General features: G+C 43.4%; 1 protein-coding gene across 1 annotated transcript in view; it reads right to left on the bottom strand.

Moving 5' to 3' along the window:
* LOC124594430 (pickpocket protein 28-like) overlaps positions 1-27,785 on the bottom strand; it is a 141,712-nt gene that overhangs the window by 11,645 nt on the left and 102,282 nt on the right. Inside the window, exons 7-9 of the mRNA XM_047132806.1 lie at positions 26,954-27,013; positions 15,049-15,238; positions 4,612-4,703 (exon numbers count right to left, since the gene is read on the bottom strand). Coding sequence (XP_046988762.1) covers positions 4,612-4,703; positions 15,049-15,238; positions 26,954-27,013 — 342 coding nt within the window. The remainder of the gene's footprint in view (positions 1-4,611; positions 4,704-15,048; positions 15,239-26,953; positions 27,014-27,785) is intronic.

Raw genomic sequence — 27,785 nt, 5'->3', positions numbered from 1 at the left:
AAGAATTGAAAAGAGCAAAGTGATGCAACTGGCAGGCATAGTAGACCTGTCGAACACAAATGTGGAAAGCTTTATTAATTTTCACAGTGGTTTCCATTTCTTGACCGATCGAAACTTACTTTCCGAATATCCCTCGTATATGTGTCACAGTGCAAGAAAACACTCTCCGCGCAAATACTGAAGCGGTGAGCCCTCATACTATCATGTCACTTTCTCTCTACAGGGCTACAGAGTTCAGACACCACCGACCGATCGTATACCTCAGCCTACGGCACTTCACAGCGTTTGGATATAGCATGGGCGCAGGAACAACGCTGTTGACTTAACATTCCATTATCGTTAGGCAAGGATCGACCACATGGGTCATGCTATTCACCAGAGGTGCAAATAACTGAAAAGTTAAAAATGAAACTATTCTGTCAAAATTCCCAAATACGACATTCAACGGTAGAGACTCTTCACACAGAGATAGAGACGGTACCTGAATGCTTTTCGAGATGCATTGGCCAAAGACACTACGCATAGCTGCCGTTTTTGGGACGTAAACAAAAGCTACACCTTACTTGTGCCGTGTATGTAAAATAATGTTGGTCATGGATGTGTACACCATACTATGGGAACTGACTGAAAATTTGGTAATGGCCTCGAAGTATTATCATCGGCCTCGAACAACTGAATACGGCCGGCCGGAGTGGCCGTGCGGTTCTAGGCGCTACAGTCTGGAGCCGAGCGTCCGCTACGGTCGCAGGTTCGAATCCTGCCTCGGGCATGGATGTGTGCGATGTCCTTAGGTTAGTTAGGTTCAATTAGTTCTAAGTTCTAGGCGACTGATGACCTCAGAAGTTAAGTCGCATAGTGCTCAGAGCCATTTGAACTATTTGAACTGAATACGGTTTGTAGTAAAGGAATCGAAATCTCACACCGCATTACCTTCCACAAGAATATGGATCCCATCTGAAGAAACATGTTGGTGGCAATTAGTTGCCTAACGGCAGTTAGCATAGGAGGGAGTAACGAAAAATTTTGGGAATTTGTGGTAAGTTACTATGGGACCAAACTGTTAAGGTCATTGGTCCCTAGGCTTACACACTACTTAATATAACTTAAACTAACTTACGCTAAGGACAACACACACGCCCATGCCCTAGGGAGGACTCGAGCCTCCGACGGGGGAGCCGTGCGAAGCTTGACAATTTGCCCTAGACCGCTCGGCTACGCCGGGCGGCGGAGTAACGGAGGGGGAATTTAACAAGCTCGGAAAAGGACTGAAAATTCGCATTTTACTGATGTATTAAGTACGTAGAGATACTTAACTGGCATAAAATGTTACAATAAGAGTCAGAATGATGATTATTATTATTATTATTATTATTATTATTATTATTATTATTACTGCTACTAGCAGCATAATTACTGCTCTCCCTTCTCATCCTACAACATGCCCTACTAGTAGCAGTGAGAGTAGTAGTAGTAGTAGTAGTAGTATATTAGTAGCAGAACTTTGTATCGTACTTTCGAATAATGCAGGCAGTGTAATATCGTATTTATCCGCCGACATTGGGCAAGCGACTTTCAAGTAAAATGTCTCACCTGTACAGGAATATACATAATGGAAGTACGGATACAGGTTGTAGATGTTTTGATGACATGTGGAAGTTTGGGGCTGGCCGTGAGTCGTGCACGGGTAGCCAAATGGCGCCGGCACGGTAGCTCAGCGTGTTCGGTCAGAGGGTTACCTGCCCTCTGTAATAAAAAAAAAAAAAGTGAGTGAACGGATCAACGAACAACCTGAAAGGGTATCATCGGACATCGGCCCCGAACAAATTCAGCAGACAATATAGAACAAAATAAAATAAATAGAATAAAAATAAAAAATAAAAAAATAAAATAAAATGGTAAGGCTACCGCTCGCCATAAGCGGGAAATTCGGGTCCGAGTTCCCGTCCGGAACAAATTTTCGTTTTCGTCATTCAATTCTGCATCTGATGGTTGTCCATATTCGCAAATGCGGATACATTTAATGTTAGCATAAAAGTTTAACGGTACAACAATCGTAATAATTATTAATTCTAATAATAATAATAATAATAATAATAATAATCATAATCATAATCATAAAATCAGAACAGAAAAAAGGAGAACAGCACACATGGAAGTGAGAAATGTCTACAATAAAAATGTTATTTCAATGATGTTAAATTAAAGCGTTGTAATACAGTTGTAAAATCAGGAGTCCTCTACGGATCGGAAAACTACTTTTACGCGATCAGAAGATTTGGAAAAAAAAGAAGAATCTTGCCAATGATGTTGGGTTCAATCAAGAACGAAGATGGCATTTGAGTTTTGAGACTAAATAAGGAACTACAGTCACTCTCGCGTAAAATAACACATCATATTTGGCAAACACGTTTTTCAATCTATGGACACCTAGAGAGTATGCAGAAAAACAGATTAACAAAGAAGATCCTCATAATCTTCAAAATCTGGAAATCAGACAATAAAAATGGGTAGGGAGGCAGGATAAGAAAAGGACGTACAAGAAACGCAGACTGAACGGAGACATTGCTCAACGAAGACAATTTCACACAGATATCAAGGTCAAAGGTTTTCAAGGAGATCAGAATCAACAGGAAAACTACTGGAGTCATCTGGTCACATGAGAGGAAAAGAGCTCGTTCTGAGAAAGTGGAAGAATTTTGGAGTAGGATGAAAGAAAATAGAAATAAGTAGCTTTCTTGACGTGGGCCTTAGTTGGACTGACACGAAACGATATAATAATAATAATAATAATAATAGTAATAATAATAATAACAGTAAACAGTTACAAAAGGTTTCTAGAATGAAATTTTCACTCTACTGCGGAGTGTGCGCTGATATGAAACTTGCTGGCAGATGAAAACTGTGTGCCGGACCGAGACTCGAACTCGGAACCTTTGCCTCTCGCGGGCAAGTGCTCTACCAACTGAGCTACCCAAGAATGACTCACGCCCCGTCCTCATAGGCTTTACTGCAGGAAACACAGCCATTTGAGAGACTGTATAGTGTGGCGTCACCGCCAGACCCCACACTTACTAGGTGGTAGCCTTTAAATCGGCCGCGGTCCGCTAGCATATGTCGGACCCGCGTGTCGCCACTGTCAGTGATTGCAGACCGAGCGCCGCCACACGGCAGGTCTAGAGAGACTTCCTAGCACTCGCCCCAGTTGTACAGCCGACTTTGCTAGCGATGGTTCACTGACAAATTACGCTGTCATTTGCCGAGACGATAGTTAGCATAGCCTTCAGCTACGTCATTTGCTACGACCTAGCAAGGCGCCATTCTTTTTTTACTAGACTCAACTCCTTTAACTGTTCCAGACCTCACGCCAGCCTGCGTGAGCTTAAACGCGTGCCTTTCGGCTACCTCATAGTGGCTTGGCTGTCTTGCCAAGTCACAACAGTATAGTATTGATTGTCATTCGGAGACCGCAAACTGCCTTCGTCAACATTATAGGTAAATGTAGGATATCCAGGTGCCAATGGCATTATTATGACCTTACGGAAAATGATTATACGAGCCATTAACAGCTCATAGATCGCGCTTTACACTGACAAATGTTTGACATGGTGCTGCATTTGTGTAAGGAGCTACTCTAAGGGGTCGTGGAATGATAGCAAAACTAATGAAACGCTACTGCTGTCGTTAATGGGTACTTTACTAAGTAAACGACAGTTTTAGGCCTTCATAATTGGGCCATTTATGTTGAGAAGCAACGTTGTTTAAAGACCGAAACTGGTCGTGGACTTAAGAAGGTGTCTATTTCGAACTGAAAAGTGTTTCAATTAGCTGAACACAATTGCAGAGTAACAGCGCCCTCTGAACACAGAAACTAATAATAGCAAGACCGTTTCTGGAAATTAAAATGATTGTCTAGAGTATGGCATTTCAGTAGAAGAATGGGATTTACAACATTCCGGCTGAGTCTACTCGCGAGTTGATTTAATTCTATTTACACTCGGAGATGTTAAGGATTAAAACCATGGTTCTGTCGGGGCTGTAGTAATTGGTAAGGAATTTGTATTTATGTCAGCACAGCTGGTACTAGAGATCATTGAGAAATGGTACCAAGAGGCAGTCAAATAATTTCCTATGTTTTCTTTTTCTGCCTTTATCTCTTACTTACAACCTGACGCATTCAACGCAAATTGGACGACAACTCAGCTTATCTGAAGGATCACTCCGCTCGATTTGCAGCCACTTACACGTCCGTCCACAAGTTCCAATCTTGTTTTCTTTATTTCGTTGGGAACATTTCTGATGCTTAATTACAGACAATGTTGCTACCTATGACTTTCCCGTTAACTTCATAACTATGCAAACTGGAAATTCTGTGTTGCTCCTCACATCGAAATTGTAATTGTTCCACCACATTTAGGGACCGAAACAACATATCTTAAAATTTATCTGACAGTAATAAATCTACGAAAGACATTTGATTTGGTTTCCAGTTTTGTTTAATCCTCGTGTGTTACCTATATTATCTAATTGTGATGATATTAAATGGCCAATGGAGACAGATACAGATTATTCCATATAAATTTTCAAAATTATGGTAGGAAGTGGATTAGTTACCAATGAAATCGGTGACTCCATACAACTCGGAACGGCGACTTGGGATGAACTGGTTGTCCTTAAAGTACACGTTAAGCGATGACATACGATACCTGAAAATGAGCAGCATTTGGTTTATGTTATTCTAATAATAATATTCTCAGTAACTCTAGACGTCACGTCATTCAGTTTGTCACAGTAAGAAAGAAGATAAGCTCCAGTTTGGTAACATTTCGGAAGTATTTACAACAAAGAGCGAAAGGGACTGGTACACCTTTCTAATATCGTTTGGGCCCCCGCGAGCACGCAGATGTACCGCAACACGACGTAGCAAGGACTCGTCTAATGTCTGAAGTAGTGCTGGAGGGAACTGACACCATGAATCCTGCAGGGCTCTTCATAAATCCGTAAGAGTACGAGGGGTGAAGATCTCTTCCGAACGGCACGTTGCAAGGCATCCCAGATATGCTCAGTAACGTTCATGTCTGGGGAGTATGGCGGCCAGTGGAAGCGCTTAAACTCAGGAGAGTGTTCCTGGAGCCACTCTGCAGAAATTCTGAACGTGTGGGGTGTCGCAGTGTCCTGCTGGAATGGCCCAAGACCGTCGGGATGTACAGTGGAATGAATGGATGCAGGAGATCAGACAGGATGCTTACGTACGTGTCACCTGTCAGAATCGTATCTATACGTATCAAGAGTCTCATATCACTCCAACTGGACAAGCTCCACACCGTTACAGAGCCTCCACCAGCTCGAACAGTCCCCTGCTGACATGCAGGGTCCATGGATTTATGACAGTGTCTCCATACCTGTACACGTCCATCCGCTGGATAAAATTTGAAACAAGACACGTTCGACGATGCAACATGTTTCCAGTCATCAACAGTCCAGTGTCGGTGTTGACGGGCCTAGGCGAGAGTAAAGCTTTGTGTCGTGCAATCATCAGGGGTACAGGAGTGGGCCTTCGGCTCCGAAAGCCAATATCGACGATCTTTCGTTGACTAGTTGGGACGCTAGCACTTGCTGATGGCCCAGCATTGAAATCTGCAGCAGTTTTGGGAAAGGTTACACTTCTGTCACGTTAAACAATTGGTTTCAGTCGTTTTTAGCACTTTCTTCATCCGGCCTCAGGGATTTCGGAGATTTGATATTTGCCTGATTCCTGATATTCACGGTACACTCCTGAAATGATCGTACGGGAAAATCCCCACTTTATCGCTGCCTCTGAGATGCTGTGTCCCATGGCTCGTGCGCCGATTGTAACACCACGTCCGAACTCACTTTCATCTTGGTAACTTGCCACTGTAGCGCCAGTAACCAATCTAAAAACTGCACCAGACATTAGTTTTCGTACATAGGCGTTGCCGACCGCAGCGCCGTTTTCTGCCTGTTTACATATCTCTGTATTTGAATACGCATGCCTATACGAATTTCTTTGACGCTTCAGTGTATATAAGTGTAATTTTTCTTTATGTAAATAATACGGAATAATCTGTTGTACTAGTTGCTCTATGCGAGAAGCTCTGCAGCAGCCGTAATGCTCCTCGTACAACAGCAGAAATTGCTACTAATATTGCCTCTGTTGAGCACTTTCATTATGACCGCAAAAAAAAAAAAAAAAAAAAAAAAAAAAAAAAAAAAAAAAAAAAAAATGATTACATGACAACGATGTGGTCTAAAACAAATGTAAATTTTGAGGATGCTGAACAGTGGAATATTCAGATTCAACTGCAGGCTTTTGGGTTAAAATTTTTCCGCATTAGATAGGTTATTGGTGAACTACAGGATGACTTCAAACAAGGACCTTACAGCGTAATACACACCAATACACTCAGAATGGTTTTTTACTCTGGAATGGAGGGTGCACTGAGTTGAAACTTCTTGGTAGATTAAAACTGCGTGCAGCAGCGGGCCTCTAACGTGGGACGTTTGCAGAGGCCCATGGTCGAGTCCCTGTACAGCACGTTTAAATCTACCAAGAAGATGCATACCGATAAACTGTTTTGTAAAACAGGTAAAAGATGAATGATTCAAAGTGAATAATTAGGCTACATAGAAAATGTTGGCTAAATTAGTCAATTTTTTTTCTTTCATCTTTCGTTCAATGTTCTCACGTCATACATGAGACATAAAGGTAAGTTCTAGTTTTGTGACGGCTGTAAGACAGTAATCAGGAATAGCGAACTATTTACTAGGATGTATGGACCTGCTAAGTAAGGAACGGCTATATGAGTGTTTCTGGTACACGTAAAAAAAGGAAAAAAAAACAGTTTGGCAGAAGGTCTGGAATCAAAAGACTGGCAAACGGAGCCTTCCTCAAAAGAGACCTGCTACTGCCCCTAGTGAAGTCATATCTCTCGGTCTATGCACAGGCGCAGATATGACAGTTCTAACAGTATGTGGTGTAATTTATGATACGTCAACTCGCTGCAAACGTCCAGTAAAAAATTGAGCATTTCACACAGAGTGCATGACAGATGTATCGCAAATGAGGAGGGGTGTTAGAATTTTACACATTTCTTACATATATTAGCTTACATTATCTCGAAAAGTTGGCTTCAAAGCGATTGTTTGAAAACTTGCTCCATATTCGAGTTTTTGTAAAGTACGTAGACTTGACTCTTCACATAACGTTAGGCACTCTGACTCTGTGCTACGTGGCACCGAAAAACAGAGGATGCGTAGATAGGCCTCCTGAGCGCCATCTGATTGTCGATGATCGTCACAAATGAATCACTGACACTACTACCCTTTGGAGAATATATATTATATCGCAGTGACACTGAAGCAAACCTCTTCATTTAACACTTACAGCCAAGCGTAGTGTTTTATATTTAGTTTATTTTCCGGTTCGGGTAGAGAGCCCATTTTCTTGTGATCTGACCACACGAAATTTTCACGTGTGTTCTGTAACACGCTATAGAATTAGCAGGCTGTTCTGTCAAGCGTCACAGGCTCAGTTGTAGTATCGACTCTCTCTCTTACGACCCTATCGCCAATATCTACGAGGAAAAGTTGGTATCTGTGGGCTGTGTCCTTAGGTCTTTGCTTGCCCATGTATACAGGGTGTTACAAAAAGGTACGGCCAAACTTTCAGGAAACATTCCTCACACACAAAGAAAGATAATATGTTATGTGGACATATGTCCGGAAACGCTTACTTTCCATGTTAGAGCTCATTTTATTACTTCTCTTCAAATCACATTAATCATGGAATGGAAACACACAGCAACAGAACGTACCTGCGTGACTTCAAACACTTTGTTACAGGAAATGTTCAAAATGTCCTCCGTTAGCGAGGATACATGCATCCACCCTCCGTCGCATGGAATGCCTGATGCGCTGATGCAGCCCTGGAGAATGGCGTATTGTATCACAGCCGTCCACAATACGAGCACGAAGAGTCTCTACATTTGGTACCGAGGTTGCGTAGACAAGAGCTTTCAAATGCCCCCATAAATGAAAGTCAAGAGGATTGAGGTCAGGAGAGCGTGGAGGTCACGGAATTGGTCCGCCTCTACCAATCCATCGGTCACAGAATCTGTTGTTGAGAAGCGTACGAACACTTCGACTGAAATGTGCAGGAGCTCCATCGTACATGAACCACATGTTGTGTCGTACTTGTAAAGGCACATGTTCTAGCAGCACAGGTAGAGTATCCCGTATGAAATCATGATAACGTGCTCCATTGAGTGTAGGTGGAAGAACATGGGGCCCAGTCAAGACGTCACCAACAATGCCTGCCCAAATGTTCACAGAAAATCTGTGTTGATGTGATTGAACAATTGCGTGCGGATTCTCGTCAGCCCACACATGTTGATTGTGAAAATTTACAATTTGATCACGTTGCACTGAAATGAGGATTGACACATTGTTGGATGAACCATTCGCAGAAGTGTACCCGTGGAGGCCAATCAGCTGCTGATAGTGCCTGCACACGCTGTACATGGTACGGAAACAACTGGTTCTCCCGTAGCACTCTCCATACAGTGACGTGGTCAACGTTACCTTGTACAGCAGCAACTTCTCTGACGCTGACATTAGGGTTATCGTCAACTGCACGAAGAATTGCCTCGTCCATTGCAGGTGTCCTCGTCGTTCTAGGTCTTCCCCAGTCGCGAGTCATAGGCTGGAATGTTCCGTGCTCCCTAAGACGCCGATCAATTGCTTCGAACGTCTTCCTGTCGGGACACCTCCGTTCTGGAAATCTGTCTCGATACAAACGTACCGCGTCACGGCTATTGCCCCGTGCTAATCCATACATCAAATGGGCATCTGCCAAGACCGCATTTGTAAACATTGCACTGACTGCAAAACCACGTTCGTGATGAACACTAACCTGTTGATGCTACGTACTGATGTGCTTGATGCTAGTACTGTAGAGCAGTGAGTCGCATGTCAACACAAGCACCGAAGTCAATATTACCTTCCATCAGTTGGGCCAACTGGCGGTGAATCGAGGAAGTACAGTACATACTGACGAAACTAAAATGAGCTGTAACATGGAAATTAAGCGTTTCCGGACACATGTCCACATAACATCTTTTCTTTATTTATGTGTGAGGAATGCTTCCTGAAAGTTTGGCCGTACCTTTTTGTAACACCCTGTATACAGGATGGTCCATTGATAGTGACCGAGCCAAATATCTCACGAAATAAGCATCAAACGAAAAAACTACAAAGAACGAAATTCGTCTATCTTGAAGGGGGAAACCAGATGAACCCCCATTTTTATTACATATTCGTGTAGTACGCAAAGAAATATGAATGTTTTAGTTGGACCGCTTTTTTCGCTTTCTGATAGATGGGACTGTAATAGTCACAAACGTATAAGTACTTGGCATCACGTAACATTCCTCCAGTGCGGACGGTATTTGATTCGTGATGCATTACCCGTATTAAAATGGACCGTTAACCAATTGCAGAAAAGGTCGATATCGTGTTGATGTATAGCTATTGTGATCAAAATGCCCAACGGGCGTGTGCTATGTATGCTGCTCGGTATCCTGGACGACATCATCCAAGTGTCCTGATCGTTCGCGGGATAGTTACGTTATTTAAGGAAACAGGAAGTGTTCATCCACATATGAAACGTCAACCACGACCTGCAACAAATGATGATGCCCAAGTAGGTGTTTTAGTTGTTGTCGCGGCTAATCCGCACATCAGTAGCAGACAAATTGCGCGATAATCGGGAATCTCAAAAACGTCGTTGTTGAGAACACTACATCAACATCGATTGCACCCGTACCATATTTCTATGCACCAGGAATTGCATGGTGACGACTTTGAACGTGATGCACAGTTCTGCCACTGGGCACAAGAGAAATTACGGGCCGCATGGGATTAGCCGAGCGGTCTCAGGCGCTGCAGTCATGGACTGTGCGGCTGCTCCCGGCGGAGGTTCGAATCCTCCCTCGGGCACGGGTGTGTGTGTTCATCTTTAGGATAATTTAGATTAAGTAGTTTGTAAGCTTAGGGACTGATGACCTTAGCAGTTAAGTCCCATAAGATTTCACACACACACACAGTTAGAAATTACGGGACGATGACAGATTTTTTGCACGCGTTCTATTTTGCGACGAAGCGTCATTCACCAACAGCGGTAACGTAAACCGTCACAATATGCACTACTGGGCAACGAAAAATCCACGATGGCTACGACAAGTGGAACATCAGCGACCTTGGCGGGTTAATGTATGGTGCGGCATTATGGGAGGAAGGATAATTGGCCCCCATTTTATCGATGGGAATTTAAATGGTGCAATGTATGCTGATTTCCTACGTAATGTTCTACCGATGTTACTACAAGATGTTTCACTGCATGACAGAATAGTGATGTACTGCCAACATGATGGATGTCTGCACATAGCTCGCGTGCGGTTGAAGCGGTGTTTTATAGCATATTTCATGACAGGTGGATTGGTCATCGAAGCACAATACCATGGCCCGCACGTTCACCGGATCCGACATCCCCGGATTTCTTTATGTGGGGAAAGTTGAAGGATATTTACTATCGTGATCCACCGACAACGCCTGACAACATGCGTCAGCGCATTGTCAATGCATGTGCCAACATTACGGAATGCAAACTACTCGCTGTTGAGAGGAATGTCGTTACACGTATTGCCAAATGCATTGAGGTTGACGGACATCATTTTAAGCATTTATTGCATTAATGTGGTATTTACAGGTAATCACGCTGTAACAGCATGCGTTCTCAGAAATGATAAGTTCACAAAGGTACATGTATCACATGGGAACAACCGAAATAAATGTTCAAACGTATCTACGTTCTATTTTTTAGCTTAAAAACCTACCTGTTACCAACAGTTCGTCTAAAATTGTGAGACTTATGTTTGTGACTATTATAGCGCCATCTATCAGAAAGCGAAAAAAGTGGTCCAAGTAAAACACTCATATTTCTTTACGTACTACACGAATATGTAATAAAAATGGGGGTTCCTATTTTTAAAAAAACGCAGTTGATATCCGTTTGACCTATGGCAGCGCCATCTAGCGGACCATCCGTAGCGCCATCTGGTTTCCCCCTTCAAGCAAGACAAGTTTCCGTCTTTGTAGTTTTTTCGTTTGACGCTTATTTCGTGAGATACTTCGCCTGGTCACGATCAATGGACCACCCTGTATAAGGGGTTCGCTGGCCCGAGAGGAAGGCACGAAGCTTGGGGATTGGCGGTAGCGTCGCGACAAGAGGCGGTCATGAGGCCCGAGTGGTCGAAGCCACGAGCTGCGCAAAGAGGGCCTGCGCAGAGCGAAGATACCGGAGTGCTTCACTGGGGTCAGCGTCGACTACCAGCAGCAGGCCGGCATCCCGTCGGTTGGTTGGCAACATTCGTGTCGGACGACCGCTCGTGGCCTGGCTGCCCTCTTCTACCTGGCTTTCATCGGCACCACTCACTAACTGCTGAGACGCACCGTGGATCCATGGAACTGCTTGTTGATAAGGGGGCGTAACATTCCGTAGCCCTTGTGGTGTTTTTTTCATTGTCTACCTGCCCCCTCCCCCCTTATTATATTCTTGTTTGTACCAACCCCTTAGAATTTTTATCGATTGGTTCTTTAGTCGTAAATATAGGCAGAGTACTGTACCTAGACACTAGTTGTCGTCTGAAAATTTGTCCCGCTATTATATTCCCTCTCTTTTCTGGTTCGTAGCCGATTATTAATGTTCTAATTAATCAGTTCTTGGTCGTAAATACAGCCAGAACAATTTTACTGAAGCACAGGTTGCTGTTAAACAAAAGAGGGATCTTGTGGTTAGATTTAGCGTTTAACCGGTTCAAATCTTTGATTTTAATTGCATTTCTCAGTCATTAGTTATAATCTGAGCAACCTGTTGTACTAAGCTGTTCGTTTCTGTGTTTGAAAAACCGAGTCATTATTGGTGTATTTTTGCTGGATCTTGTGGTTCCGCCGAGTGATTTCTCATGTAATACGTGTTCACAAGTAATGTCTTAAGACGTTCCTTCAGAGCGATCTTAATAACTGAGAATCAGTTTAACTTTGAAAATATTAACAGCCAATTGTCACAAGGGCTTTAGTCAAAATAAAACTGTCAGAAGGGATGGGCTAGGATCGAGTCGCACCTTGTTTGCCGATTGAAATTAAGAGGTTGATTGCTTTGAAGTAAGCCTTATCATTGTCATATTGTTTGCTAATCTGGTTAACCTTTAAGCACAGGTGTGCATCGTAACCTCGAACCTTTCGACATACAGCTTTCATACTAAAAGTTAAGTTAAGTGTTTTGAGTAATTGAATCACTCATGTCATCAATGGTGCTTGTATAGTTTTCATGTGTTGCAGAAGGGCATTTAATAAGACAGACTGTGTTCAGCGCGGTAGCAAACACCGCTGTTTCGTCCGATAACGAGCGTTCTGCAGGTGCGGCCGTCATATTGTTTGCTGTTTTGCGATACAGCACTTCAGATTCCTTTTGAAAAGATTAAAAGCGTATTCAAGTTTAGGTTTAAGATCAAAAGAATTTTTCAAATTTGTTCATTTTGTTAAAGAAAATTTTATGGTTAAATGCTTCGATTATATGTAAAACAGAGTTTGTGTATTGTTAAATAAACAGGTTGTGGGAAAATAAAGTTATATTGGTGTGTCCTCCTTTCCACGTTTTCCTTAATTCCAGTAAGTACCTCTTAACATATACTAATAAAAAGTTCTCTTAAAGCATTTGTTAGTATACCTAATTTCTGAAGTACGTCTCTGTAGAACATGTGAAGAGGAATATCAGATAATACTATTGTAAAAGGCCTCTGTGTCTTGGACATGTTATCTCCGTAAGCTGAGTTAGAAAAAAAGAGACTCATCAGTAGATATAAAAATCCATAATAATTTGGTTAATTCATCTTGGTATCATTTGTAATCATTAGTTGTGCGCCTTTGTACGTCAGCACAAGCTTTGACTCACATTTTTGGTGAGGGGCTTTTTCTAACCGGCTTCCCTCACATTCAATTTGCAACTTACTTGATGCCAGTTCATTAGCTGGAAGGGGCATTTGAGGATTTCTGTGCAGATGATTTTCGAGTTGATTTTTTTGGTAGTTAGTTGTCATTTTTAGTACAGCTACAAACAGCTTTTACTCGATACTTCCAAAAATATGCCGCCCGAGCTGTAAGAGCACGATCATCTGCATAAATTAAGCTCTCTGTCCAGTTTGGCAGTACACGTGCTTGAGGCAGCCCATTGCTTTGTGTCATCCATCAGTTTATACGTTTTTGGCACTTTCTCAAACTATCTGCAATCTGAAGAAATGGCTCTGAGTACCATGGGACTTAAATTCTGAGGTCATCAGTCCCCTAGAACTTAGAACTACTTAAACCTAACTAACCTAAGGACATCACACACATCCATGCCCGAGGCAGGATTCGAACCTGCGACCGTAGCGGTCGCGCGGTTCCAGGCTGTAGTGCCTAGAACCGCTCGGCCACTTCGGCCGGCGCAATCTGAAGACTCTTTCCTATAGCGCTCATAAAACTAGTCTTTACTTTTACTAAATTCTTCTGGAAATACTGCCGTGTCATCTTACAGAATTCCAAAGAATGCTAAAAGTAGTAAAATACAACTTTATACTCATAAAGGTTTTTAATGTGACGAGCACAGACCACGAAAGCCCTAGTATTTATGTTAGTCTCTCGTTATTTTGTCACTGACACCGTGACACGATGGCCACTGTTGTGTCTGAAAGAATTGACTTGAGAGTTGTTGTGTTTAGTGATGACAGTAGGTTCTGTCTGTATGCGAGTGGTGGACGTATACGTTAGTGGCGTGGAACTGATCAACTACCTACTCCAGAGTGCATTCGCCCACGACACACAGCTTCCATCCCAGGCTTCACGCTGTGAATGGCCATCTGGTACAACTAGCTGCCAAATTTTATGTTTCTATTCTCCCCTCGCTACTCTCCACCTGCCTACCACACAGCGGGTCCGGTTTCGATTCCCGGCCGGGTTGGGGATTTTCTCCGCCAGTGGACTGGGTATTATGTTGTCCTCATCATCCTTTCATCGTCACCGACGCGCAAGTCACCCATTGTGACGTCGACTGAAATAAGACTTGTGCCCGGCGGCCGAACTTCCCGGTTGGGGCCTCCCAGCCAACAATGCCACACGATCATTTCATTTTTTCCCCTTGTTATTGCCATTCCTTCGACAGAAAGGTGATGTGCCATTTCAGCAGGACAGTGCACGACCACATACGACTGCTGCAACCGAACGTGCTCTTCGTGGTATACAACTACTGTTCTGGCCATCAAGATCACCAGACCGCTCGCCAAATGAACACGTATGGGACATGATGAACTGAGAATTTACTCGTTCTCCAGGGCCAGCAGGAGGAACCATTTCCGAATTGCAACAAAGGGCGTCAGACGCTTGGGAAGAGCGGTCAGAATACTGTTCAACATATTCGTCATCTTTTGCATGTGACAACAGACGCATGCTTTTCCGCCAGAGGGGTACACACTGTGTGTTAATGTCACTGTCTGGGCACCCTTTACTGTAAGCCTACTCCTACACTGATGAACTACCTGTCACCTTACTTGTCAATAAAATGTCATTTTCATTTAGGGTGCCTCACATTTTTCCGACACTGTAATGTATGATAAAAGAGTAGTTGCTCCCAGATCTCTGCATACGGTACGTACTCGTGGGACAGAGGCCTATAATGGATTAAGAGAGCTGAAGGAGGAAAAATTATGTGCTTACACCAATAATCACCAGAATGAAAAAGTTAGCAAATTTGACTGTCAATAACACTTTTTTAAATTTGATTTTGTGTCAAGAAATAAAGAATCTGGAGACTGCAAACGCAAAGAGTTCACAAGGGTGGATTTTCACCAATGGATGTTCGACTGCAGCGCCTTAGATTCCACCTGTTCAAAAATGTGCAATTTTTGTCGACATAATAAGATACTTTTGTGAAATACTGACCCCACAGTTTCAGCGAAGTTGATCTTCTGCGCCTGAAAGTATGCTTCTGTATCCAGGTCTGCCTGGGAGATCTCTGCGTCGAAGCTGAGGTCTGTGCAAGAAGGGAGGCAGTCGCAGTCGTTGGAGCCGGAACCCGTGTCGGCATCGTCAGAATGCAACTCCATCAGCACTTTCCGCTCCACAAGTTCCACTGGTTGAAAACAAAAACAAAGTATGAGGAGTAATGCACTAGTGAAAAAAGAAGCACTAAAAAATTCTGGCGATTCCGGAGCTAGTTGACGCGGCTGACTGCCATGTGGAGGACCCAGGTTAGATTCCTGGTACAGTCAAGAACATTTCCTTGGTGAGAGGAGTGGAACGTGGTACTTTAAGCCTCGTTATGCAAACTGAGAAGCTACTTGGCCGACTCATAGTGGCTACAGGTCGCGAAAGCTGACAAAGGCTGGGAGAGCGGTCTGCTGACCCTACGCCCTTTCATACCACAACCAGTGTCCCCTTCCGCATCGTAGCGGTAGCGTTACCGCCTACCACACAGAGGGCCCGGGTTCGATTCCCGGCAGGAGACTGGATGTTGTGTGTCCATCATCATTTTCATCATCATTGACTTGCAAGTCGCCGAAGTGGCATCAGCTAAAAAGGACTTGCAATACGGCGGCCGAACTCCCCTGAGTGGGGGCCTCCCGGCCAACAATGCCATACGATCATTTTCAATTACCACAACCAATGACCCTTGGTCGGAACCGATGGACGAAATGGACAGAGGTTATTTTTAATGAGAAATTCACTCATAGAGAGCCTTATATTAATTACTTTTATGTTATGTGTAAAATTCTTGGAAATTTCAGTAGTTTTCCACCATAGACTTCGTTGTGCTGCTACAGCCTCTTAGGGACTGTTTTTGTTGTTGTCGTTGCGGTCTTCGGTCTGAAGACAGTTTTCCGAAATGGTGTTTAGTCCAGGGAATGTTTTCCCCACTTCCCCGTTGCCGCCACTCTCCACCGTCCATCCAAAATCAACGTACACTGCAACTGATACGGATCTTCAGAACTCTGAGGCTTGAAAAATAAACTCTGGCCACATTATTTGAGTATATGCCAACGAATCGATTACGAAGCTTAGTGTGCAGAATATACGAGAAAGGAGAAATACCAGAAAGCTTCCAGAAGAATATCAACCAAACATTTGTGAAGACAGCAAAGGCAGATGAATGCAAGAACTGTCACACAGTCAACATCCAAGTTTCCAACCAGAGTCACATACAGACGAAACGAGAAGAAAATATGCATGCATCAGATGGCGCTCACTTTGAATTTAGGAAAGACAGAGACATAAAAAGGGCTGTTCTCCATTAGGCTTGATAATGGAAGCGGAACTTAAGGAAACTCGAGGCACGTTAGTAGAATTTATCGATGTGGCAAAGCGTTGGATAGCTGATTGGTAAGGTATAGTCAGTGAAATTATAACTTGAAGATCGTGCCTTATAGAAAGGTTAAAATTAGGTGAGACCAAGTGGGCTACTGTGACACTTTAAAATTCTTAATGGGTCATATAAACTACTGAGGTGTTAGGCAGCTTTACATAATGTGTCTGAAAGTCTGTACTATCTTTGGGACTGCCTCTTACACCAGTTTTTCCGTTACCCTTTTTTGTCATCATTCCTCCAGGCCGTCATGGTGGACGAAAATTTTATGCACAGCACGACAACGCTGAAAGGTTCAGCAACTTAATTCCGCATGACGCACGTCTCACAACATAGAAGCATTTGTAAATGCCACCAGGTGGCAAAAGGCAAGAAAGGTAACCTTACATAAAGTGCAGGGTGCCTCATGAGCCATAACTCTCACGGAACGTATATTGGTCAATTCCTTCGGCACGCTGTGCCTTCCTTGAGCTCGGACGTGGCGCAGTGACATTAAAAAAGCTAAATCTCCTTCTACTGACCCTGGGACGCTATTCAATACTGATCAGCTGCCGTACAATCTTCTGCCAAAGGCATAATTCAGGTGCGCTATGTAGAGGCATTTGGTCAGCAAATCTCTGTCCCGACCATTGACAGCTTCCCAGACCATGAAGCAGGTACTTCTCCCTCGAATGGCTCCCTAATTGGCATCACGGGTCTGAGAGCACCCCGTTCCCATCCCCCACTCAATGTAAATCCCTGGCCGCACGGAGAATCGACCAGGATCCTCCGCATTGCCGTCAGGCACACTAACCTATTAGCTGTGGAGGTTGACTGTAGCGTATCGTTTAAGAGTACGACGCTTGCTGTAGATTGATGTTTAAACTAAAGAAATTCGTCCTAGCAAACGCTAATAGATCCGTCAAATTAGAAAGAAAATCATATAACAATATTTTAACTTTTATAAATTGTAAATTTGTTGTAAGTCCTTGAGCATAAACGTTCCGAGTCGAGGAATAATTATTGTGAGACAACACATTACATTACTTAACACAGTAGGCTGTTGCGCTTTAAAGACATGTTATTTCATGAAGTCTTATAAACTCTTCATTTCAATATTTGAGCTGATATATCTATAAGAACTAGTGAAGTTGCTACACCGAAAGTAATTTCTGAATAATAAACAAAAGTTATTGTATCACAGAGGTGATAAATACGTCAACTATAACGTAACGCAGCTGTATTTATAGCAAGAAAGAAAATTAAGTTTGGGTCATCTGATTAAGCAATACTGAGAACAAAAGTTCATTATTTTAAAATCTAGGTGACACTTTCAAGAATGAAGAGGTACAACATCGTGGCTGTAAAAAGACATCGAAGGAATTTTCCTCATGCACGAAAGTAATATCACAGTGCCACAGCTCGGTAAGAAAACACGAAAAACTTTACAGACTTGTAATGAAGTACGCGGATTCCAGAATTGGCTCAGGGATCAACTGTAACGGTTTTTGCGACTTTTGTGACATAGTCTAACAATCCGAGGCCAGTCACACTGTTGTATCGTTACCTATACTATACATTATAGGACGCAAGTAAATTAAACTTACAGGAAATGCATAAAGTGTTGTTCGCCAACAACGGCGTGATACCTTATGGATGGATTTTGGGACACTTGATGAGTTTCGGCTGCCGAAATTCTTCACAAGCTGGATACTCTGTTCCACTTTTTGGGGATTTTAAGCTTATATCTTATAACATGCACCAAAATATAAGAATTAGATGGATTTAGATCTGGCGAACGAGAAAGGCATAGAACTATCCAGTCATCAATCCAGTCATCAAACACATCTTAGCCGCATTGGTAGTGTATGTTCCCGCGCAGACCAGCACGAGATAACAGTACTATTTTCATTAAGTTAATTCTTAAAAAAGGTTGCAATACCTATCTCACATCATTATCAGGAGTTATGGGGTGGCGCAGAAAAATCGTCGAATAATTCGTACTTTAACAATTCCAACAGACACTTCTGTTCTCATAACAAGAAGAACCACTCGACGTAACCTTTTGCGAGTGGCACACGAAAGTGTCACACAAAGTACCCACATACCAGAAACGAAAGTGAATTGTATTGTCATCTAGTTCTGAGCATTATGAAAGTTTCAGGTCTTTGGCTCAGTGGGAAATAACAGTGGTAAACTACAGATACAGCAATAAGGAATAGCGCAGTAGGCAGTACAGTTGAAGAGGAATGGGCATCTCTAAAAAGGGCCATCACAGAAGTTGGGAACGAAAACATAGGTACAAAGAAGGTAGCTGCGAAGAAACCATGGGTAACAGAAGAAATACTTCAGTTGATTGATGAAACGAGAAAGTACAAACATGTTCCGGGAAAATCAGGAATACCGAAATACAAGTCGCTGAGGAATGAAATAAATAGGAAGTGCAGGGAAGCTAAGACGAAATGGCTGCAGGAAAAATGTGAAGACATCGAAAAAGATATGATTGTCGGAAGGACAGACTCAGCATACAGGAAAGTCAAAACAACCTTTGGTGACATTAAAAGCAACGGTGGTAACATTAAGAGTGCAACGGGAATTCCACTGTTAAATGCAGAGGAGAGAGCAGATAGGTGGAAAGAATACACTGAAAGCCTCTATGAGGGTGAAGATTTGTCTGATGTGATAGAAGAAGAAACAGGAGTCGATTTAGAAGAGATAGCCTCTATGAGGGTGAAGATTTGTCTGATGTGATAGAAGAAGAAACAGGAGTCGATTTAGAAGAGATAGGGGATCCAATATTTGAATCGGAATTTAAACGAGCTTTGGAGGACTTACGGTCAAATAAGGCAGAAGGGATAGATAACATTCCATCAGAATTTCTAAAATCATTGGGGGAAGTGGCAACAAAACGACTATTCACGTTGGTGTGTAGAGTATATGAGTCTGGAGATATACCATCTGACTTTCGGAAAAGCATCATTCACACAATTCCGAAGACGGCAAGAGCTGACAAGTGCGAGAATTATCGCACAATCAGCTTAACAGCTCATGCATCGAAGCTGCTTACAAAAATAATATACAGAAGAATGGATAAGAAAATTGAGAATGCGCTAGGTGACGATCAGTTTGGCTTTAGGAAAAGTAAACGGACGAGAGAGACAATTCTGACGTTACGGCTAATAATGGAAGCAAGGCTAAAGAAAAATCAAGACACTATCATAGGATTTGTCGATCTGGAAAAAGCGTTCGACAATATAAAATGGTGCAAGCTGTTCGAGATTCTGAAAAAAGTAGGTGTAAGCTATAGGGAGAGACGGGTAATATACAATATGTACAACAACCAAGAGGGAATAATAAGAATGGACGATCAAGAACGAAGTGCTCGTATTAAGAAGGGTGTAAGACAAGGCTGCAGCCTTTCGCCCCTACTCTTCAATCTGTACATCGAGGAAGCAATGATGGAAATAAAAGAAAGGTTCAGGAGTGGAATTAAAATACAAGGTGAAAGAATATCAATGATACGATTCGCTGATGACATTGCTATCCTGAGTGAAAGTGAAGAAGAATTAAATGATCTGCTGAACGGAATGAACAGTCTAATGAGTACACAGTATGGAATGAGAGTAAATCGGGGAAAGACGAAGGTGATGAGAAGTAGTAGAAATGAGAACAGCGAGAAACTTAACATCAGGATTGATGGTCACGAAGTCAATGAAGTTAAGGAATTCTGCTACCTAGGCAGTAAAATAACCAATGACGGACGGAGCAAGGAGGACATCAAAAGCAGACTCGCTATGGAAAAAAAGGCATTTCTGGCCAAGAGAAGTCTACTAATATCAAATACCGGCCTTAATTTGAGGAAGACATTTCTGAGGATGTACGTCTGGAGCACAGCATTGTATTGTAGTGAAAGATGGACTGTGGGAAAACCGGAACAGAAGAGAATCGAAGCATTTGAGATGTGGTGCTATAGACGAATGTTGAAAATTAGGTGGACTGATAAGGTAAGGAATGAGGAGGTTCTACGCAGAATCGGAGAGGAAAGGAATATGTGGAAAACACTGATAAGGTGAAGGGACAGGATGATAGAACATCTGCTAAGACATGAGGGAATGACTTCCATGGTACTAGAGGGAGCTGTAGATGGCAAAAACTGTAGAGGAAGACAGAGATTGGAATACGTCAAGCAAATAATTGAGGACGTAGGTTGCAAGTGCTACTCTGAGATGAAGAGGTTAGCACAGGAAAGGAATTCGTGGCGGACCGCATCAAACCAGTCAGTAGACGGATGAAAAAAAAAAAAATAAAAGAAAAAAAAGAGCCCCCTACCCCGTACCACAGAAGAGAGAGAGGTAATATTGCATTGTCATCCAGTTATGAGTTATGCTTAAAAATTTTAAGTCTTTATCTCCTCGAGATACTAGTTTAAAATTAACTGCAATATTGTACCGAACAATCGTACACACAAGGAAGCGCTAATATCTTCCTCCCTCCCTCTGTTCAGCTGTGTCTGTCCCGTCGCAAACCGACCAGAACGCATTCCGATAGTATACGCACATCACGCCAGCCCCGCAGGGCAACCGAGATGTCACACTTTGCCAACCTGTTTCACCAAAAAATAGCTTAGACGATTCAGTGAATTGTGGTTCAGATTATAGTTGTTGTGCTAATGAAGTCCAGAACAAAAATAGAGTTCTTTCCATATCGAAAGAAAAGATATACAGTAAGTAATAGCTTTCAGTGAAAAAGATTTTTTAATTAAATAAAGGCGGGAAAAAACGCTTAAAGTTAAGCAATGCCGGTTTCATTTCCTAAGATCTAAACGTGTTTACATAAACGAATGAAAAGTTTAGGCGAAGTACGAAATATGCGCCCAAATGAAAGTCGCAAAAGAGTGAAAAAAAGTCATCGAAATGTTTAGAGCGCCTTGTGAGGGTCAATATACTGTTACTGAGAAAAATATACAAGACTGAACCCTCTGAATTGGAAATGGGTTGAACATCACTGATTTCCAGGCTTCTTCGACATGCTTAAATGGTTTCAGGAAATTATGCAGCGAAGGAAGTAGCAAAATTACGAAATTTACTCCAAGTAAACGTGCGGAAGAGTTGTCATTAGTAGGTACTATTAGAGAGACACATTCGTATGCAACAATGTCAGCAGTAGTGGATGACTGTTTCTGCTGCCTTCAGGAACAAATTAGTGTAACAAATTAAGACAAAGAACTTTGTACTGTGAAAAATCTTGTGATCGACGTCCCAAAATCTGGAAAAAACTGGAGAAAATGATTTTCCATGTTACACTCCTGGAAATGGAAAAAAGAACACATTGACACCGGTGTGTCAGACCCACCATACTTGCTCCGGACACTGCGAGAGGGCTGTACAAGCAATGATCACACGCACGGCACAGCGGACACACCAGGAACCGCGGTGTTGGCCGTCGAATGGCGCTAGCTGCGCAGCATTTGTGCACCGCCGCCGTCAGTGTCAGCCAGTTTGCCGTGGCATACGGAGCTCCATCGCAGTCTTTAACACTGGTAGCATGCCGCGACAGCGTGGACGTGAACCGTATGTGAAGTTGATGGACTTTGAGCGAGGGCGTATAGTGGGCATGCGGGAGGCCGGGTGGACGTACCGCCGAATTGCTCAACACGTGGGGCGTGAGGACTCCACAGTACATCGATGTTGTCGCCAGTGGTCGGCGGAAGGTGCACGTGCCCGTCGACCTGGGACCGGACCGCAGCGACGCACGGATGCACGCCAAGACCGTAGGATCCTACGCAGTGCCGTAGGGGACCGCACCGCCACTTCCCAGCAAATTAGGGATACTGTTGCTCCTGGGGTATCGGCGAGGACCATTCGCAACCGTCTCCATGAAGCTGGGCTACGGTCCCGCACACCGTTAGGCCGTCTTCCGCTCACGCCCCAACATCGTGCAGCCCGCCTCCAGTGGTGTCGCGACAGGCGTGAATGGAGGGACGAATGGAGACGTGTCGTCTTCAGCGATGAGAGTCGCTTCTGCCTTGGTGCCAATGATGGTCGTATGCGTGTTTGGCGCCGTGCAGGTGAGCGCCACAATCAGGACTGCATACGACCGAGGCACACAGGGCCAACACCCGGCATCATGGTGTGGGGAGCGATGTCCTACACTGGCCGTACACCACTGGTGATCGTCGAGGGGACACTGAATAGTGCACGGTACATCCAAACCGTCATCGAACCCATCGTTCTACCATTCCTAGACCGGCAAGGGAACTTGCTGTTCCAACAGGACAATGCACGTCCGCATGTATCCCGTGCCACCCAACGTGCTCTAGAAGGTGTAAGTCAACTACCCTGGCCAGCAAGATCTCCGGATCTGTCCCCCATTGAGCATGTTTGGGACTGGATGAAGCGTCGTCTCGCGCGGTCTGCACGTCCAGCACGAACGCTGGTCCAACTGAGGCGCCAGGTGGAAATGGCATGGCAAGCCGTTCCACAGGACTACATCCAGCATCTCTACGATCGTCTCCATGGGAGAACGGCACCCTGCATTGCTACGAAAGGTGGATATACACTGTACTAGTGCCGACATTGTGCATGGTCTGTTGCCTGTGTCTATGTGCCTGTGGTTCTGTCAGTGTGATCGTGTGATGTATCTGACCCCAGAAATGTGTCAATAAAGTTTCCCCTTCCTGGGACAATGAATTCACGGTGTTCTTATTTCAATTTCCAGAAGTGTATATCCGAAACGTCTTCTTACCATTCGCAGAAAATAATCCATTGCTTTTATTGGAGTCTTTAGCGGAACATAAAGACACCTCTGTCTTTAGGAGAATGACAGAAGACTTCATACAGCTCGGATAACACCCAGAATTAATAGCGTGATAGCACCTCCATGACATACACTCCTGGAAATTGAAATAAGAACACCGTGAATTCATTGTCCCAGGAAGGGGAAACTTTATTGACACATTCCTGGGGTCAGATACATCACATGATCGCACTGACAGAACCACAGGCACATAGACACAGGTAACAGAGCATGCACAATGTCGGCACTAGTACAGTGTATATCCACCTTTCGCAGCAATGCAGGCTGCTATTCTCCCATGGAGACGATCGTAGAGACGCTGGATGTAATCCTGTGGAATGGCTTGCCATGCCATTTCCACCTGGCGCCTCAGTTGGACCAGCGTTCGTGCTGGACGTGTAGACTGTGTGAGACGACGCTTCATCCAGTCCCAAACATGCTCAATGGGGGACAGATCCGGAGAACTTGCTGGCCAGGGTAGTTGACTTACACCTTCTAGAGCACGTTGGGTGGCACGGGATACATGCGGATGTGCATTGTCCTGTTGGAACAGCAAGTTCCCTTGCCGGTCTAGGAATGGTAGAACGATGGGTTCGATGACGGTTTGGATGTACCGTGCACTATTCAGTGTCCCCTCGACGATCACCAGTGGTGTACGGCCAGTGTAGGAGATCGCTCCCCACACCATGATGCCGGGTGTTGGCCCTGTGTGCCTCGGTCGTATGCAGTCCTGATTGTGGCGCTCACCTGCACGGCGCCAAACACGCATACGACCATCATTGGCACCAAGGCAGAAGCGATTCTCATCGCTGAAGACGACACGTCTCCATTCGTCCCTCCATTCACGCCTGTCACGACACCACTGGAGGCGAGCTGCACGATGTTGGGGCGTGAGCGGAAGACGGCCTAACGGTGTGCGGGACCGTAGCCCAGCTTCATGGAGACGGTTGCGAATGGTCCTCGCCGATACCCCAGGAGCAACAGTGTCCCTAATTTGCTGGGAAGTGGCGGTGCGGTCTCCTACAGCACTGCGTAGGATCCTACGGTCTTGGCGTGCATCCGTGCGTCGCTGCGGTCCGGTCCCAGGTCGACGGGCACGTGCACCTTCCGCCGACCACTGGCGACAACATCGATGTACTGTGGAGACCTCACGCCCCACGTGTTGAGCAATTCGGCGGTACGTCCACCCGGCCTCCCGCATGCCCACTATACGCCCTCGCTCAAAGTCCGTCAACTGCACATACGGTTCACGTCCACGCTGTCGCGGCATGCTACCAGTGTTAAAGACTGCGATGGAGCTCCGTATGCCACGGCAAACTGGCTGACACTGACGGCGGCGGTGCACAAATGCTGCGCAGCTAGCGCCATTCGACGGCCAACACCGCGGTTCCTGGTGTGTCCGCTGTGCCGTGCGTGTGATCATTGCTTGTACAGCCCTCTCGCAGTGTCCGGAGCAAGTATGGTGGGTCTGACACACCGGTGTCAATGTGTTCTTTTTTCCGTTTGCAGGAGTGTATTTTCGACCACAGTAAAGAATTTTTCAGAAAGTTGTCGGAAAATACTGAAAATTCAGTCAGCTGTTTACCATTTCACGTTTTTCATCACAACATTATTGTTAAAATTCAATCATTTTTGCATTGTGAACTTGCATCACCACAAATTACGAATTTGATAACGAATGCCCATTCGCAGCACAGCATGTAGAACAACAGGCACAACCATTTCCTGTTGCATTCCCGATACATCTAAATAGAATTAGTAATTAGTGCTTGAATATATTAATTATTTATGTGTGCCTACTGTAAGGAAAATGTTTGTTTTCGTCATCCAGTAACATTTTTAGTGCTGACTATCGGGAATAAACAAGAAAATGTTTCATTGTTAGTAAAATATGTACTATTCAAAAAGTTATCATAAGAACTGCGCTACAGAAATTAAAGAAACGATTGATGGAAATAGTCTGCAATGTAACATCAGCCAGTGCCTTGATTTTCTTTCCTCTGCTAGTCACTTATATAATTATTACATCTGCAACAGTTTAGCTACCGATATGAACTACATATTATTCAAAAGTTAATGATTTGAGTCATATTTGTCGTGGTTTGAATGCTTAAAATAAGCGTGTGTGCTCTTTGGACTTCGCGCTATGAGGCGCTACGTTCTTTCGTCGCGGCTGCTTCTGCTTATTCAACGAGTCGCGCGCTGGGCATGAAGGTCTAGACAAACCTCTGTTATAAACAGTTCTTCGTGCGGCAAAAATGAGGAACGCTAAGAAAATACTTTCTGTTCACCTCAGTAGCTAAAATTATAAGAGTGAATTTCTTCCGGCGTATTCTTCCCGTGTGAAAACTTTCAACTGGACTATTTCCTTGTGAGAGAAAATGCTTTGTACCAGTTAACGAGTTTTTGTGTAACTCCAATCTCAATATTTTCTCCTACGTGACACCGTCTTAGAAATTAATCGCTGTGCAGATAACAGACTTTTATCGTATTTTGATGACACTTTCAACCAGGAGATACACAGACTGTTGTAAATTTTTATTTAAGTTAGGGGCTGAAAACCCTTGAAGTGAAGACCGCAAATGAAATCTTCTTTATTTTGCTGGATTACTAGTTTCGGTTAAAAGTCTACCCATCTTCAGATCATAAAACATTCTTGATTAATGTTGGTGCCATTACAGCTTCACACATCCTTTAAATCATTCTTAAAATGACAGCATCCATACGCGACAATTAAAAACTTCTCATCGTTCGTGGCCAGTGTAATTAAACGATGGTCATAAAACAAAGGCGTTATGCCATCAGAACTTAGTAACTGACAAAAACACTATTTACATCAAGAAGATTGTATGTGTGATCTAGACTTTAAGGGTTTTCAATCACTTAAATAAGTAATAAAAAACAAACTTTATTCGAAATCGAAAGTACCCTCGTCCGCTAACATTTGCTCATCTAGTGCTGTTTTTCCTTCCTGGCCGAGTCTTATGTTGTGTATACATCCACTGAAACTTACGGAGTTGCAGCGAGGTGTCTGTCAGATCTATGTCTTGCTGCACTTGTAAGGAATTTGACATAATCTAGATGTTCGAAGACCGCGGTTGTATTTTCGTTGCGCAAATGATATTGTAGGAAGACGACTCTGTGAGCTATTTCTTTACCCTTGTTATATATTTCGGTGTCCTCAGCTCCTTGCTAATATCGTTCCTCTATACCCATTCGAAGAAAGAGTGTTTTGTAGACCACCAGCTCCAGCAGTAGGTTGTCCTCGTCATATATACTCTTCGCTCTGTATATCAGCGACTCTAGACAAGAAAATCACTGGCAGTTAAGGGCCCGTGCGAATGGGTTTTCTCTAAATTTCACGTCCCCGTTGTACTTTTAATTTATTGCCTACAGATTTTGTATTGTAAGAAAAGAGTTCCGAATACTTAGATTACTGATTAAAAATAAAGTAAAAGGTGGCTGGAATCAAATCGTCGACATAACTAAAGTGATCCACACCACATACATGTTTGTCCCCAGACATATAATTTACTTAAATTTTCTGGTTTTGACCACATTCTACAAAAACACGGGACACATGTTTTAAGCACCCTGTACACCTTTGTTACTTTGACCCCACGTTCAATTTCAGTGTATGATCAGAGTGCTCCAAGAGTAAGACGTACATAATCCGTGTAAGAATTAGTGACGCATATTGACAGCACTTACTTGCGCTCTTCATCATGCAGTCGGAGCTTCCTAGGGCACAGATGGGTGTATCTTCTGTTCCTGGAAGAGAAAGAAACGATGTTGTTGAAATGACTTTTGTTGCCACTTGCACTTCCAAAGTTAACATCGTTCCTGGAAATGCGACAATAAGGGTGGACACATCAGCTGTCTCTGCTGCGATGCTTTACTCAAACGCTTGCTGCTTGTTAAGCAAGCCGCAGGTACTACCATTACAAAACGGTAAATCATAATAATAATAATAATTATGATGAAACAGAGGTCAACTCCATGAGGGCACTGAAATAATTCAATGGCGGAAAGTGAATAAAAGAGGGAAGTTTGAAAAATTTAGCGTAGGTTTTTGAAAGCGCTACGTGTAACATTTAGGCAGGGTAAAATACAGTGATACTTACGTGAGAATCTTCAAATTAGCCTGGAGATGTCATTAAAAAACTAATCTCAGCAATAAACAAAATAGTTTCAGTTATTCTACAGTTACTTACGTTCTTCTAATATCACAATAATCTTACTTTTAATGATGTGTTTCGAATGTGGCATATATCGGTTATTTATTTTCTTTCTTTCTTCAAAATGGTGAAAAAAGTAGTATAGACAGCAGAAAGCTTTAGCTTGGACATGAATTAGATGGAAATCACTGTTTCTGAGGAAACAACATTAATAAATTTTCTGAATTGTTCTTCTTAACTCCGTGAAATTAACAAAATATTCAATTTGTGTCTAATTAATGTATATTTTTTTTTATTTCACAGTTGAAACACAATGCTGTACTTCATTTGTAGAAGTTCGAATTATACAGCTGTGTGCTGTTGTA

This window comes from Schistocerca americana, chromosome 2 (assembly GCF_021461395.2).
Source record: "Schistocerca americana isolate TAMUIC-IGC-003095 chromosome 2, iqSchAmer2.1, whole genome shotgun sequence".
Taxonomy (NCBI): domain Eukaryota; kingdom Metazoa; phylum Arthropoda; class Insecta; order Orthoptera; family Acrididae; genus Schistocerca; species Schistocerca americana.
This window is presented reverse-complemented; position numbering and strand designations above follow the sequence as displayed.